We start from the raw sequence: 17442 nt of genomic DNA on the forward strand, positions 1-17442 counted from the left end.
GTCTTGAATTTACTTATCAATAGGATTGGAGAAATTGTACCTGCCCGTGGATGGTGTTGGGTGAGGATGACTCGACATAATCCATGAAAGTCCCTTATAACCAGGAGTGCCGGCCAAGAGGAAGCAGTTGTCTCAGAACAGACCCTCCCCACCTGAACAGGAAGACTAAATTAGAAGAATGTGTTGTATAGCCTCGCATTACTCAGTGTGCGTTTTTGTTCTTAACTGTCAGCGTGGCAAAGAAATAAAAATAAAAATCAGATATAAAGAGGTGGCCCTGACAGCCACAAGCTCATACTCATTTCCCCGCATCCCTGAAGTGGGTGCACGGTGATGACCGCGTTGGTAGAGGTGTTCAGCCCAGTGTGAGCGCTAAGCGTGCCCCGCCCCCTTCACTCTTGATTCTGCTGCTCCATCCTAGGACCCGCTTAGTCAATATGCTTGAGTTCCTGCTGGCCATCTGAAAATTGGGAACATCTGTCCAGCTTCATGAGACGGGGATGAAGAGCAAATAGTGTCATAGAAAAGTCAGCAGCACCCCACCCCCCATCCCATGCCCAAATCACTGACTTTTTGAGGGAACCTCGGTTTTTTTTAAGTCCAGACTTCTCTCCTTTCTGAGGAGACTGAGGTCCAGAGAGATGGGTGACTTGCCCACACTCCATAAGGAAAGACAGATGGAACCCAGACACGGTGACACCGAGACTGGCACTCCTGTAACCCCGCGGCATTGTCTCCGTGACGTCGGCAAAACCACTTCGCGGACGAAGGAAAGGACGCTGTTGCCATTTTAAATCCAAACGGAGGTTCTGCCATGTGCTTGTGGAGTCTGGGTCAGAAAGAGTGAGCGTCAGGTTCAGATTGGCACAGCTTTTCAAAGCAGGGAAAAAAAAGATCTTGCCTTTCTCTGGCTAGAGGTCAAATGTCAAAAAAAGCTAATAACAGTAGGAGAGGGACCCAAGGATGTAATCGACAAATGAAAGGAAAAAAAAAAAAGGAGAAATGAGGAAACAAAAGGTATATTATCATAACATGCCCCTTTCTGCTAGGTATTCATGCCCTGGAATTACTGTACTGCCCGTTCTTGCGTCCTTAGGCAGAAAGCACCTTATCATTCCCAAGCTTAGCCATATATTTTCCCCCACCAAGGGAGGTTTTTTCTTTCTTTTTTTTTAGAGTGGGGGGGGAGCAGTTTGTTTGTCACTTTGTTTCTTAAAGAGATTTACAGTGATTCTCTCTATAGGTTTTTCTCGATACATATATATTTTTAATTTCTCACCGTCTCATGGGTAAATAAATATATTAAAATAAGCTATGGGATGTACAGCAGAGTATAACAATGATAAATGATGTTGTGTGTAATTTTTCTACTATTAACATAAAGTAATATAAACTGAAGGACACTAGTCTATTGAGAGGCTTAGAAGCTAATGTTCCATATCAGATGGGGCCAATGTCAGGACTGAATACAGATTAGGCAGTGTCCTTTTCTCCCCAGGGGAATTAAAGTTGGAGACACCACTCGCTGCCAGTGGTTTTACGGCGTTTTGTTGGGGCCGGTGATGTCTTTCCTGGTCTATTAATTCAGGAGCCGTAAATGACAGTGTGAGCAAAATGCTTTTCCAGTGGGATGCATTTCATTTATGTGTGCTTGTGTGGCCCCCACCTCGCCAATCCGTTTTGTCACAATAAGTGTTTTTAAATTGTCTAGATTACCTCCACTTCATCATGGCCCCCCACATTGGTGTCTTCTTCAAGGCTATTAGGTAAAGTTAGAAAATACAGAAAAGTCTGTTTCTAAATAAAAAGGGAAGCAGTGCAGAAAAGTTCATCTGGAGTGAATCTTCTCTCTGGCTTTTTTTTTTTTTTTTTCTTTTTTAGCGGAGAGTTCACGGCCAGGGTACCCTCTACCAGGAGGAATGAAAACCCCAGGGCGAATGCTTACAAAAACCTTTCTTTTTTGTATTTCCTGGTGTCCATCTGGGTTTGCAAACACACATTACCACACATGTGATTGCTGAATTTGTTAGAACTCTTCAGCGTGGCAGATTTTCTTTTAAACGTGATTTTCTCACCAGTGATCCAGTCTTGAAAACTGGAGGTGTTTTGTATTATTTTAGATAATCTCTTTGTGACATCTCACTGTAGAGCTCATAAATCCACTCCAAATCTTTCTTTATGTAGGTGAGCAGAGCAAAAGCCCAGAGAGATGAAGGAAACGGTTCAAGGTCGCCCAGCGCCAGGTTGGCCCAACAGAACCCTGAACCCCAAGTTCTCCAGTGCGTTCTCGCTGGTCTTTCTGCTCCATCTCTTTACCTTCTCTGGACATGCACGTTAAAGGAAATGTGAAGAAGAGAATGGGAGAAGTGGATGAGTCATTGAGAGAACAAATCTAGTGAGATACCTTTGGTTGTGTCGACAGAATTACACCCAACAGAAGAATTGAAAGTACGTGTCAATCACAGTTCCAGCTCCAAGTGTAACTAAAGAAGAATTTTTGTGTGAATGAATGCATTTCCTTGCAGTGCATCCCAGCTTTGGAGCAGGAATTGGGAACCTCCCCCTCGCCTGGATTTCAGGCACTGGAGTTCGGATTAGTTCTTTCTTCTCCTCCCCATTAAAGTGGCAGAAGGGGACTAACACTTGGGTTTCGCCATGCACATTGTTCTCCTTCGTTTTGGCTCTGACATGATACGTTTGCCACGGTTCATAAATTTTATCTTTGCACTAAAAACAGGGTTAGAATATCTTCAATGCAATTATAAAAATGTATTAAAACTGAGAAGGAGAAAAAATATGGCAGTAGATGCGATTTTAATGATTGTATAAATGTTCACTGTTCCGTAGCAAAGAAGGAAGTCCGGCTTTTCAGCCAGGGTATTTCCGAGGAATTGCAGGGAAAGGCCAGGCTTTCCATTCAATGCAGGCCATGCGCTTTGAGAAAAAAGACAGATGCCTTACTCTGAGATGTTACTTGGAAAGCGGTGACCAGATGGAGTGATGTGAGCAGATTCTGATTCCGTAGTAACCTCTAGACACTGAGTGTGAAAACCACCCGTGGAAGAGCCTGTCACTCTCGGCTTCTTCCTTCTCCTGAGAAACTGGAGGCATGCAGACCAGTTAGGCACGTGTAGTCAGAACTAGCCTGTGACACGCCACCGTTCAGAGACCGTCATAGGATCTGTCCTTTGCTCCCTGTGGTAAATGTTTTGCAACATAAGCTGGTAATCAGAGGACAAGTCAGAGACAGCCAAGATTGCACTACAGACATTTGGGGTTGGGTTCACGTGGAAATTCTCCTGATTTCAGGTCACTTTTGAGGAGGAGAGAATTGTTCAGAAACACAAAGGCTTAGTTGGCCCAGGTCTATGTGTCAAGTCTAGGTCAGATTTGCTACAATCATAGTTCTCCAAACAAGCAAAGTTCTCCAAACATGACATCATTTTTTTTTTCCCTTCCCTGCCCTCACTTGACTTTTTTTTCCCTTCTTGTACAAACAGTCGGATTGTTTAGAACATTATAGCGAGATGTTCCCTAATATAAACCTGAAGGCAACAAGTTCTCTAAAGGCAGTTTTGTAAAATATAAAAATCGTCAGGGGAAATTTTGCCCCAGGTGACAGTTGATTTCTCCCATGCTACCATTTTCTGGGCAGTTGTATATGCTTTTCTCTTTCTTTCTCATTTTTTAAAAACACTTCTTGTGAGGGGATTTACCAGCATTTGAATGCAGGTGAAGTTGGCAAGGAACCTGGGTTTTAACTGGGGGAGGGGGAGTTCTTGAATTCTCCCTTCGCAGATGCTGCTTCTGCCCTCTCCCTCTGTTTCTGATCACAGTTCCCTGCAGTTTTAAAGTGGGTGGTGAGTTTGGGGTGCAGACTTCTTGTGAACACATGCACAAGTCCTCAGCAGGCCCCCCCCCCCCCACCGCCTTATTGTGTCTGGATCAATCTCATCTCACTTTCAGACAGAGGGACATTTCAGTTTTCACTGAAAAGATTAAAGCTGCCTGGGATTTACGGTCTAAACAGGGTTTGCGATCTTGTATGTTTTTGAAGTCAGATTCCCCTGATCTGAAAAGCACTGGTTTTGTGATTTGGGGTTAAAAAAAATCACTTAACCTCTGTCAACCTTTTATCAGCAAAACGGGAGAAAAATAGTGCCTGACTTGTAGGTTCAGTGAGAATTTAATGAGATAGTGTGTGTTCAGGGCCTGTCACAGAGTCTGGCTCACAGAATGCTTCTGCAGCCACTTGCTCCTCACTGTCCTTGTTATTAACATCATCGTCGTGGTGAAAGTGACTGAGGGTGTGCTGATGAGCGGTTCTCACTGTCAGACCAGACACACTTTTTCAATAAACAAGTATGTTATGGCTCAGACGGTAAAGAATCCGCCTGCAATGCCGGGTTCGATCCCGGGGTCCCCTGGAGGAGGGAATGGCAACCCACTCTAGTACTTTTGCCTGGGAAATCCCATGGACAGAGGAGCCTGGCGGGCTACAGTCCACGGGTCCCAAAGAGTCGGGCACGCCTGAGCGACTGACGCTTTCACTTTGGCGGATTTGGCAGGGGAGGGGGTCAGGGTTTATAGGGGCTGGTGTTTGTTGGATGCATGCAGCACGCTGCCACACAGGCCCTATGTGAGTCCTTCCGTGTGTGTTAACATTCCCAGTGATGCTGTGGGATGTGGCATACCATGGCACAGAGACGGAGGATGGTTCTGTGAATGGAGGGGAACCAGGTGAATGCTGGGAAGACACGGTCGTTTAAGTAAACAGCAAGTTAGTGATTTGTGGAAGGCTTTGGAAACCCACTGTATTAATCTGGATTTTTCTGTGCTGCTAGAGTGTAATTTAGCTTGAGAATGGAGACCATACAGCTCCTCTCCCAGCCCCCACCCCCAACCTACCCCCAACCTAGTCCACAACTTTGTTCTTAGTACCTACGTATTTAAATCTTTGGGAGGAGAGTGATGGACAGAATCAATAATGAACAGATGAAGCAATGAATGAGTGGGGAAGGAGATGAGTTGACTTTTATCACCAGGCCTGCCGTAGAATCCTGGTGCCTCACGCTGTGGCATTTAGTAGGTGCTCTGTAAAAAAAATAAAAAATAAAAAATCATAATTTAATATTAAACACTGGAACAAATTTTCTTGGAGGATCCAACAGTTCTAATTTATTCCTTTCACAGGGTGCGCCAGCCTTTTTACACAAACCCCCTGGATTTCTCCTTCCTCCTTAAATAAAAATGTGTACCATGCAGAACTAAGGTGCCACCCCCTTCAAGCCACCACCTTGCTCTAGCATGTTAAGTTTAGTGGCTTTGCAGTGCCTTTCTCTTGGCCAAAGAAGCTGTTGTCAAAATTGATCTCCACTCTCAAAAGCACAGAATTTATTTGTCAGGCTCATGCAGAATTCTGTTTTATATGGAGATTTTGCGTTCGTGCAGAAAAGCATTACGGGATTCTAAAGGGTGTTCCTGGAAGTAATATCAGAAGGGATCTATTGGAAATGGGGGCGACAGGGAAACGTAAACAGAATTGAATACATAAGAGAACTCAAAATTGAATGCTGCCTCCTTTTACCTAAATTGTCATCAGCAGATTGAGACAGGTGTGTGTGTGCGTGTCTGTCTGTCTGTCTGTCTGTGTGTATGTGTTTCTTGAGCAACAAGAGAGCATCTCCTTCTTTGTGGACCAGACGCAGGGGACAGAGAGGAGTAACCACATCACCACTAGATGGAAACTGTCTTCTCGCGAGACAGCTCTCTCTCCTTCATCTCCCAAGCAGGCGTGACCCTGCAGCAGGGGCGGCTGGTGGCCGACAGGCCCGCGGTCGCCACTTTTTAATCAGGGCCGGGGACCTCTTGGAGAGCCTAGGAGCTTAAGTCCCTCCTCTGCACGCCTTTCCCGAACACAGCTCACCCTCGCTAATAAATTCCGAGGGCTGACATTGCCTGAGCCGGCTGGTCTTTGCCCTCAATTTCATTGAGATGGGCCATTGAAAACTCATTACAAGCTGTTTAGACTCTGACTTTGACTTTTGCTCGGCAGCGAGCAAAATTAACAGCTCTTGGAGGTAGCAAAAAAAAAAAAAAAGGCACTCAGCCAAATAGAAAAAAAATAAAAAATGAAAGAATTGAAATGATGAGAAAAGACTTTTAATATTATCTCCATTAGTCATGCAAACAAGTGCACACGCGAGGTGCGTGTATGCCATGCGTGGCTCTCGTTTGCAGCCTGCTGTGGATCGGGGTTCTCCCACTGGAGACAAACTCATACCCAGGCCTTCCCCCACAGCTCGGTTTTTTTTTTTTTTTTTAACACATCAAGCAATGAGCCTTTGAGTGTAGCAGAATTGCTTCATAAATTTAGCTATCACTTTCAAATTTCTGTTTTTTTCTAATTTAGTGCTTGATAGTTTTTTATGTGATAATTTTAAAATGCTGTTTATAGCAAAAGTTACCTTGATGGTACAGGTGTGCATAGAAAATTCACAGCCATCAATAAAAAGGGGAGGAAAAAAAATAACAAAACACCCTGTTTATACCTTAGGCGTTTTGTGATTCTAAGGATGTTACCGCGGCGGTACTACAGGTTTTAAAAGCAACCCAATTAATCTAAATTTCTTCAAAAGTCACAGCTCCTAAAAGATTTAAATATTATTGCTCCCTATATGTAGGGATGGTTTCCATCTGCGTTTGGGAAGCTTGTGAAGAATGTCTCTTTCTTTTGATACTGGCAACACATTTTGAAACTAAAAAGGTATGTGTGTATATGGTCATATAAATGAAGTTAAGAGGATTGCTGTCAAAATATCAAAATGTAAGACATTTACTGCAAAGTATTTGAGATAGACAAAGGAGTCTTCATCCAGAAAGGAAAAATGCATCGGAGCGTAATACGTAACACTTAAGTGCTGCTTAGTTCACCAGGATTTCTGGCTGGTGGACCGCAAGATGACACAGACAGCGGCCACCTCAAGGGTGTGCAGAAGGTGGTAAGGTTCGTGTTGGGGTCCAGGTTATTCACCGCAAAGACACAAACAACCTCTCATTTTGGCGAAATGTGTGTGTCCGGTCAAAGTCACCATCATGATTTGCCAAGCCCCTTTCACTGTGGATTTCTGGTTTTCTTTCAATCCCTCCCCAAACTGTCAGGGACTATTTCAGGATCTGTGAGTACAGAAGTAAATAGGATGTTCTCCTGCCTCATTGGATCCTTTTTCTAGCGTTCCAGCAACATGCGTCTCATCTTTCACACATTGTCCTGTCTTGAAGCCCCCAAGAGATAGAAGTGGAAGATTCACTGAAACCAAGAAGTTTTTCAGAGCCCAGGTGGTAAATTAGTCCAAAGCCATTTGAGACTGTGGATAGATCTTTGCAGTCATAGCAATAAACTTACAATCCCATAAATCTAAGCTTTGCAATGTGTTCATTAGGCATCCTGTCTTTTCTTTTTTCAAATGTTCCATTTAATTCCCGGGTATATAATGAGACTTCCAGATCTTTATCCTTTTCCTCCCAGATTTTCTTTCATGGGAACTCATCATCTCACCATCTGATGTCTTTGCTGAGGGAATTCATCCATTTGCCTATCTATAGAGCTTCATTAAAGTTTGACCATGTTCCAGTATTTATTATATAACAAGCCACACCAAAATACCTCGGTTTAAAATGACAGCATTTATATTGTTCGGGAGTCTGTGGTTTCGGCAGGTTTGGGATCGCAAAGAGTTGGACACCACTGAAGCGACTTAGCGTGGGAGGACCAGCTTGCTCCAGTTGGCATCAACTGGGCACCTTGAAAGCTGGGGGCTGAGACCCTCTGATTCCCCCATGAATCCCGGGGCAGGGGGGTGTTCCTGACTGTTGGCCGGAACACCCACACATGGTTCTGGGTAGCCTGTGCTTCCTCCCAGTTTGGCATCAGGGTTCTGCCAGCCAGGATCCCAAGAGGGAGCCACGCTGACGGTGTGTGGCCTTTTATGCCCTAGCCACGGAAGTCACATAGGTTGGTTTTTCTGCATTTCTGTTTGTCCAGGAAGCCACCCAACCCTTGCTAGGTTTATAGGAAGAGGAAATAGATTGCCCCTCTTGCTGGGGCAGTTGGGGCAGGGATCTTGGAAGACGGGGTGGAAATAATGCTGTAGCCACTTTTGAAAAATGCAGCCTGCGACAGATCATAGGCAGAAGGTTAATATCCTGAAGCAGTACACTGGCCAAAGTACTATTTAGGAGTCAGAAAGCTTGGTTTTGAATCCCACTCCTGCCCGTGTGCTGCTCACTGGATGAATGGCCTCAGTGTGCCCATCTGTGAAATGGGAGACAGCAGTGCTGACCCCATGCCTTCGTGCTGAGAATTCTGCGAATAAAATATACGCGCGAGTGTCCACCGAATGCTTGGTGTAAACTGGACGCTCAGTAAATCTTGGGTGAGTTAGTTTATTGAATTGAAATCTGCGCATTATAGCTGTTATTTAAGTTTATTGTGTCCTCATCGGTGTCAGCGAGCACATCCTCGCTGTTTTCATGAATTTTCCACCGAGTCGCAACCTGCCGCTGGCTGGCGAAGGTCAGGGAGGAAACAGATTAACAGCATCTCATACGACAATGTCAAGATAGTTAAAAGTGTTTACAAAGCTCAATGACACCCCATGAATTTAAAGCAAGAAGACTGGAGCAGAAGTAAAACTATTCCTGTTCTTCTAAGATTGAGCAGGGACCTTGATGCTTTATGATTGTTTTAAGGTCCATTAATCGTTGAATCATGAGGCCATGTGAAAGAAATGACAGCTTCAGCATTCAGGGCTCAGGTTTATTTTACATGTTTCTGTTTCCACACTGTTTCTAATTAGTAATGGGGCAAAAACCCGATTCCAGTGTGACCAAAGCAGAGTGCCACGGGGTAGGGCAACTCAATTTTACCTCGAAGCATTTTGTGATTCCTGGTAAGACATATTTCCGTAGGTTGCAGAATGCCAGCTTTTAGCATAACAGCCTTTAGCTGATTTTTCTGAAAGAAGAGCTTCCTCTCATACAATCAGGATCTCTTCAAACAGGTCCAAACAAACTTTATAACTACAGTAGCCACAAGCCACCTGTAGTTATTTAAATGAATTAAATTATATAAAGAATTTAAAAATCACTCTGTCAGTTGCACTGGCCACGTTTCAAGTGCTCAGTGTGGTGACCATATTGGGCAGTACAGACATGAGATAGAACATTTTCATCTGGGGCTTCCCTGGTGGCTCAGATGGTAAAGAACCCGCCTGCAATGCAGGAGAGCTGGGTTCAGTCCCTGGGTCGGAAAGATCCCGCAGAGAAGGGAATGGCTACCCCACTGCAGTATTCTTGCCTGGAGAAGCCCACGGACAGAGGAAACTGGCAGACTACAGTCCGTGGGGTCGCAGAGAGTCAGACAACTGAGCGGCTAAGTGCACAAATACACTCACACATGCACGATTCTTTGCAGAAAAGTCCAGTGGACAGCACTGCTCTGGAAGTCCTTTCTCCATTGTTTTTCTTCCTATATTCATTCCAGAATTAAAATCAGTCAACTCAAATGCTCCATCTTCTCCCAGAGTCCTACACGTCATCAAAAGGTACCGCCTTCTCCCATTTGGAGAACTTTCTAGAGCCTAGGCCCATCCAGCTTGAACTCCCTACAGCAATTCCCCCAGTTTTTTTTTTTTTAAGCACCCATGGAATTCAGCCTCGGGATCATCCCCTCTGCTTGCGTCTCTAAATCTCTTTCTTCTTAGACACTCATGAAGACCCCAAACCTGTAGTCCTCCTTGAGAGCAGTGATTCATCCCCCTGAACTGTGGATGCCCATGGCATCCAGGAATTACTCTAAAGCTACTTCAAATCCATAGATGTCACCAGTGTTGTATTCTATGGGGAGTCAGATCTTGCATGTAGGTACAAATAGTTTTCAGATATTGTGGTGTGGAAAGTGGAAACCTGTTTTCAAGCATTATTGAGTTGATAAGCAGCATTTGATCATTGCATCCCTATTCAGTGGTTACTAAAGGAATAGCTGTCTGGGAATGCTTGACGTCCTGAAAGGCGTTCTCCTGCTGAAAGAGTCAGCATCCAGCAGGGAAAGGAGGCTGAAGTCGATCCGTGGATGTGGGAAGCAGACATCCTCACCTGTGCATCCTTGATTTAAACGTGCGCTTCCAGCAGGCTAACAGGCCACCACCTCTCATTTCTGGCCTGGAGCCGTGTATCCCGCATAATCCTCCCAGCAGACCTAAGTAAAGTGAAAGTGAAGTCGCTCAGTCGTGTCTGACTCTTTCTGACCCCATGGACTGTAGCCTACCAGGCTCCTCCGTCCATGGGGTTTTCTAGGCAAGAGTACTGGAGTGGGTTGCCGTTTCCTTCTCCAGGGGATCTTCCTGACCCAGGGAAGATCTCAGTGGTCACTGATAATTTCTCTTGGAGAAGGAAATGGCAACCCACTCCAGTATTCTTGCCTGGAGAATTCCATGGACAGAGGAGCTTGGTGGGCAACAGTCCATGGGGTCACAGAGAGTTGGACACGACTGAGTGACTAACACAGTGATTTCTCTACTTAAAAGATGAACCCACTTTGGCTCAGAGGGGCTCGTTTTCCCGGCACCCCTGTGTGTGGTCCTGACCACCTGCCTCCACTTCTCTTCCGAGTCCACCCATCAGCCTCCCCCACGGGCCACTCAGCTGGAGCACCCTGTATGGTTGTGTGGCATGGTGGAGCCATCTCAATTCCGCCTGGCTATTAGCCAATGCCACTGTTAGGGGGGAATGTCACGCATCTGATCTAAATGTACTTAGGAGAACTCTCAGGACCTGATAAATTATTATGGGGAATTTTATGGCCCCATGGGTCACAGGCTTCGTACTAACTATAGCTAATGAGCTCTGGACACCATGGAACACTTAGGATACGTGGTGTTCCTTACACAGAAGGAACCTTTCCCCCATTCCTGTCTCAGAGGCTGTCTCAAGGCAGAGAAGCAAATGCATACAAGCTTCTCCTGGATGGTGTGCTTTAGACCATGCATCCTTTACCTGAAATGGAAGTCTCAGCAGAATGTTTTTACAAATCGGATGTTGGTGTGGCCGGGCAGGGGCGAGGGGGATAGAAACCAAAGCAAAGCCAACAAGGATCTAAACAAATACACACGATATTCTAGGAAGGGAAAAAAAAAAATCATCTTTTGAATGAAAATGTTTTTATTGTAGTTGATACGATTGGTTTCCCTGGCAGGTTCAAAGGAGGTGAAGTTCATTCTTGATTTTGAGATTGGTAGCTAAAGCCCACCCCCCATCCTGACTTTGCTGGTGCCCTGCCCACTGCTCCTCCCTTCCTTCCATTTGCACGTGGGCCCCTTGTTTTCTCTGCATCCTCCCTTCAGTGTTGCAGGAACCGCAGGGATTTAATCCAGTCAGAAGGTCTCTCTCCCGCTGCTTCCAGGTACCTTCTAGAAAGAGAACCCGTGGGTCAGCTAGCAGGCTGCCTCTGATTCCTTTGCCCCGCAGCTGTGATGCCACATCCTTGGAGTTCTGGGAAGGGAGGGAGGAAGGCGTGATGGAGGCTGTGCATCCAGTGCACCACAGGGCGTCCCCGTGAACTCCCGGGTCATTGTCCCTAGGGATGTCCGCCACGTGAGTAGCTCCATCACACGTGGATGTCAGCTTCTCCGGGTCAGCAGCCCACACTCAGCCCCCTCAAGGCACGTCCCCCCTCCGGGTCCCATGGTATCCTGTTCATCCAGCGAACATTGTAGCACCAGAGGAGCATTAAAACGGGCCTTCCAGAGCAGCGGTCCCCGACCTTACTGACAGCAGGCACGGTTCCATGGAAGAGTTCTCCATGGACCGGGGATGGGAGGTGATTTGGGGATGGTTCAAGTGCATTGCGCTTAGTGTATAGTTATTTCTATTATTATTATATCAGCTCCACCTCGGAACCTCAAGCATTAGATCCTGGAGGTTGGGGACCGCTGTTCTAGAGGCAAAGAGTTTCCTTTGCTGCCAGGTAATCCCTCTGCCCTCATGCTTATTTCCAGAACCTTTAAGCAATGAGTTGAATGTTAGGAAGAGGGGCTCTCACACAGCTTTATTAGGTAGTTGTCTGATACTTCCATTCAGAGTTTGGGTTTCCACCACCTTGAGTTTTCAAAACCATGCTGAAAGGCAAGAAGTGCCTATCAGAAAGCACCTTTACCCCCATCCAGTTTGCAGTGTCCACCTAGAGCTGTTATGGCGGCCCACCTCACACACAGAGGGCTTCCCCTCGTGGCTCAGCTGGTAAAGAATCCATCCACAATGCGGGAGACCTGGGTTCAATCCCTGGGTTCGGGAAGATCCCCTGGAGAAGGGAACGGCTACCCACTCCAGTATTCTGGCCTGGAGAGTTGCACGGACTGTATAGTCCGTGGGGTCACAGAGTCTGACTGAGCTACTTTCACTTCACTAAGACACGGAAGGGTCTGCCCCCATCACGTCCTTGCCGCATGTAGCTAGCTAGCACATTTGTGTGCGCACAGATGTTTTCCCTGTCTGAGATTGGCAACCGCTGGCAGTTCATAATAAGCCATCAACTTGTCAGCATAGAAGACACCCCTGCAACGTATTAGGGGACCGCTGTGTCACCCGGGGCTCCTGGAGGTGCACGTGTTGGCAAAAGGCATTCATAGTCCACCTCTGCCATGGTTGCCATGATCTGCATCAGTGAGGACTTTTACCTTCAGTTGTTCCTCCCGAGCGACTCTTGCCTGCTCAACAGCACGTCCGGTCCTGATTGTTCAGCCTGCCTAATCCTGACTGAAGCAGGTCGTAATATCAAGTGTGGAGGAAGGTGGGGACGGATGTAAACTAGATTTGCTCTCCTCTGAAGGAATAACTAGATTAAGACTTTCTTTTCGGAGATAAATCATCTTATGCAGGAAGGAAGAAAAAAAAAAAACTCCATAGAAAAAGACAAATGATGGCCCAAGATCCAAAAAGACAAGTGCTCCGTCATTTTGTCATAAAGCCAGAAGAGACAGTGATGCTGGCTGCCTAGACTTTGCATTCACACACGTAGACAATATCACAGGCAGAGGTTCTGTTTCCAGGAGCTTATTTGGTGGACCCAGGGACTCATGGAGGAGCCCCCGTGGTTTTCAGTAACTTGTAGCACTTTTCAGAGGTTTGTGTAGACAGGGAAAAGCAAGCTTTGTGCTGCTCTGAAGATTTGGCTGCTCGAATCTTCTGGGTAACAGAGGATTGCATGGGAACAGTCAGTTAATAAAAAGTCTGAAGGGATTTTGGTAATCCACAGTCCAGGAAATTTAGTGTTCTGTGACACCCTGAGTTGCAACATACCTACGTGCACACATATGCACATGTACATTCATGTAAAGTATGTATCTTTTATTTTTTAAATGTCTTTATATTCATTTATTTGTTTTTGGCCGTGCTGGGTCTTCATCGCTGCACCTGGCTTTCTCTAGCTGTGGGGCGCGGGCTTCTCGTTGCGGTGGCCCCTGATGTTGAGGAGCACGGTCTCTGGGTGCAGAGGCTTCAGTCATTGTGGCACGTGGGCTCTAGGAGCACAGACTCAGCAGTTGAGGCGCACTTGCTTAGTTGCCCCGAGGTTGTGGGATCCTCACAGACCAGGGATCAACCCATGTCCTCTGCATCAGCAGGTGGACTTCGAACCACCGGACCAAGGGATGTTCCCAAGGTGCGTGTTTTTAGAGAACTCTGCCATTGCTGATCAATTCATGGCTGTCCATCTTTTCTGTGATTCATGGACTCCTTGTGCTGGAACTCCCACTTTGAGGGGGGGGTCATATTTCCCAGTGCATTCATGTAACTAGAATGCCATTTAGAAGCCATTGTTGTGTAGGTTTCCTGAATCTGCTACTTTTTCTTCCCTTCTTTCCTTCCTTGTTTCCCTTGCTTCCTCCCTCCCTTCCTCCCCTCCACCTCTCCTCTCTTTATTTCGGTATCCTCTAAACTTTCATGATGTGGTGGAGTCAGGCCGACTGGGTTTGGATCTTGACTCTGTGCTTCCTGAGTGTCCTCTTGGTGGCTTAGCTCAGGCGTCTGTAACAAAGCTCCATAGGCTGGTGGCTTTAACAACAGCCATGAGTCTCCCACAGCTCCGGAGGCTGGAAGTCCACGGCCAGCACGCAGGCAGATTCACTTCCTCGCAAGGGCTCGCTTTGTGGCTTGCAGACAGCCGCCTTCTCTCTCTGTCATTGTGTGATGGCGGGCGAGAGCTCTGGTCTGTCTCCTCCAGAAGGATGCTAATCCCACTGGGAGGGCTCCACCTTTATGACCTCCTCTAAACCCAATCACCTCCCTGAGGCCCCACTCTGAATACCATCACCCTGTGGGGTTAGGACTTCAGTATATGGATTTGGGGAGGACACAAACATCAGTCTGAAAAGAATCAGTCAGGTGACATAAGCTTTTACGTGGTCTTCGCCGACTTGTGAGGATAATAAGACTTACCTTGTTTTGAGGAATGCATAGGCCTTTTAAAGCATAGTGATTTAAAGAAGTCTGTAAAGAATTTATGCAGTAATGACTGAATGAATAGTAGTTGTTACAACAGCGTCCAAGCCACCATTTTCACTGGTAGACAATCAGGTCCTTGTGAAGGGGACTGGGTCTCATCCTCTTTGAACCCCAGGCCACCAGCCCGCACGGGGCCCAACGTGCAGTGGCGTCAGTGCATAGCAACGTAGATGGAGCGGGATGTCCTGACTTGGAAGCAGGCTGCCCGTCTCCCAGGGAGGCCGAGCGACAGCCAGAGGGCTCGCGGGCTGTCTGGTTACCACCTCACTGTGGAGGGGAGCGTTACAGAGGACGTCACCGCTCAGCTGCATCTCTGGTGCCTCGGGGTTATGAGACCCTCCAGTTGACATGGAATCAGAATGGCAGGTTTTATGTTTTCTTGTAATCTCAACTTCTTAAAAAAATGTTAAAAAAAGGGAAAGAAAAAAAAATTCATATCCAAAGGCACTGATACAAACTCAGTGCTAGCTAACAGGTCTCAGAATGAAACAAAGCCTTCCTGGGTAGTTTATCTCAATCATAAGATAGGAGAAAATACCATCATTCCATATGACTTTTCTTAAAGTCATCTATGTTTTAAAAAGATCTTGACTCACCATTGAATTTGTCTTTAGAAATGAAGAAAAAAAAATGAAATGTAAGAATATTATCTTGAATTTCAGAGAGAAACACAATTAGGGAATCTACCCCAGTGGGTACATTGATGCTAGTCTATTATTTCCATCATGTTACAGGAAAACACTGAGATGTTTGTGAGTTTTTGCCATTGGTTTGTGTTTTTGTTTTGTTTTGGTTACAATTTGTGTATATATCTTTTGTTCTCTATTATAGGTTTTTTGAAAAAAAATATTCAGCTACTCACATTTACGTTTAATATCACCTGACTTTTGCTATTTTGCTGTCACAATTTCATCTTCTCCACAAGTATTTCAGGTCCTAAATACTTTTCATGGAATTTTTTTTCCTGTTCTTTCCCCTTCTGTTTTCTTCCCCCCCTAAGCTGTACAGATACAGCCCTTTTAAGGGCACTTAGACTTATAAGTCTGAGAATCAGCCTCTGTGCGTCTCCTCATCCCGCTTAGGTGTTTGATTAATAACATTTTTATAAGGTGGTGACCGGGATGGAGTGTGACGCTCGAGGTGAGTTTCGCCAGAGTCCAGGATGATCCGTTCTCATTTCGGGGGACACCTACTTTGTCCCGGTTAAAAGGGACATGACCGAGCCACGCCGCCGCGCGTGCCTGGCCGTGCTGCGTGTGTGTGAGTGGGATGGGGGACTTGTGCAAACGCGGGCATCTGTCGTGCTCCCAAGGTCTCATCAGCAACCGCAGGAGCCTCCTCGGAGATCAATCACATCCCCCGGCGGTGCGCTCTAAGACTTGTTGCGCTGTCTGTGTCGCTGTTAATTCCATTTGTCATATGTCAGACCGGGATGAGTGAGGCTCGCTCAGACCCGGCGCGTGGTACACTTTCCCTCCCTTCCTTAGTCACCACCTTTGCTAATTTCAGGCGGTCAGCACATTTGGCAGGTTTGCAGCCGCTCGCCTGAGCAAGCCATTAATCTCGATTAGGAGAGGTAGCGGCTCCCCCCACCGGAGGCGGCCCTGCCCCTTCCCATCTGCATCCTGCCACATCTCCCTGGCTCTCAGCAGCCCCCACCCCACCCCACCGAATTCTCCTTTTGTCTTCTGGATTGAAGATCTGCCCTGAAGAACACAGCCCTGGTCTGCAGGCTTCAGCTGTCTTTGCCCAGCCGAGTGCCATCAGAGGAATCAAGAGCTTGGCTGGACCCTCCCCGGCGGCCAGCGCCAGTCACCCCGAAGCCATCCTCGCCCTTTCTCCTGGAGAGCTTCGGCAACAACGTGCCTTTCCTTTGCATGTCTTTTTAATCCTCCTGTGGAAATCTCTCTTTTTTCCCTAAAAAATCTCCAATCATTTTCCACCGAACTCGAAGGAGCTATGTTCGAAAAATTGGTATGTATTTCTCCCCTGTACTTCAGATCTCCTGTGGCCCGCTATAAAATAAAATGGCAAGACATGGTGACTTCTTTTGGAAGAAAAAATTTTTTTAAATTAAGCCTCTCTACTCCAGAATGTTGGATTCTCAATGTATGCACCACGCAGAAGGGGTGGCAACCATGTTTGGATACAAAAGCACCCGTGCTCTTTGCTAACACGCGTGGTCCGGAGCTGCACGCTCCATGGGCTGTGCCCCGTTGCTTCTATGGAATCATGCACCGCAAACCTGGAGGAAATTGGAGAAGACATCTGGGTCAGGGTTTCCAAGTCAGATATTTCAGGGGAAAAATAATTCTACTTTGATATAACACCTAATGTAGCTGGTTAGGACGTAAGGCATCGCAGCCATGGTCCCCTGGTTGAAGTTGGGGAAGTGTGGACAGTGAGCTTGAGCTTGACCTGTTGTTTACCCTGGCAGCTAGGCCCTCGAGGCCCCCAAAGGCCCTCCAGTGAGTGGTTTCTGCCCTGGTTATCTTCATCCCCCGCAAATCCCCCAGCCCTGCCCCGGTGTCCTGGGAGGCTGACCTTAGTGGCCTGTGGCTGCCCTCGTTTTCAGGCCAGATGTCAATGGTGTGCACCGGTAGGAACGCAGACGAAGCAAGGTGGGGCCATCGGGTCCCCAGGCTCACTCCCTGCGGGGCGTGTGGGGGCCACCTGCCTCCAGTCTCAGCCAGCAGGGCTAGGGAGCTCTTCCTGCTGCTACTAAACTGAGGACGCTGCTTGAAACCTCCCTGGTTCCTATGATCTCACACCTACCACTGCAAAGAGCGCTTTTATCAAGCGCTCCTCGATGCCATTAGTGTGCCCCTGTGACCCTGATCCGTAGAGACGGGCTGAGATCTCGAAGCAGGGCTCTCCGCTCGC

At 46.8% G+C, this 17442-nt stretch overlaps 1 protein-coding gene across 4 annotated transcripts in view; it reads left to right on the plus strand.

Moving 5' to 3' along the window:
- WWOX (WW domain containing oxidoreductase) overlaps positions 1 to 17442 on the plus strand; it is an 883821-nt gene that overhangs the window by 537379 nt on the left and 329000 nt on the right. The window contains exon 9 of one of the 4 annotated variants that reach the window (XM_065925068.1): positions 2185 to 2711. The exons of 2 other annotated variants lie outside the window; for them this stretch is intronic. In XM_065925068.1, coding sequence (XP_065781140.1) covers positions 2185 to 2349 — 165 coding nt within the window. In that variant the 3' untranslated portion in view covers positions 2350 to 2711. Of the gene's footprint in view, positions 1 to 23; positions 141 to 2184; positions 2712 to 17442 lie in introns of those variants that run through there. One more of the 4 variants, XM_065925069.1, reaches the window with a different exon arrangement.

This window comes from Muntiacus reevesi, chromosome 2, assembly GCF_963930625.1.
Source record: "Muntiacus reevesi chromosome 2, mMunRee1.1, whole genome shotgun sequence".
NCBI lineage: Eukaryota > Metazoa > Chordata > Mammalia > Artiodactyla > Cervidae > Muntiacus > Muntiacus reevesi.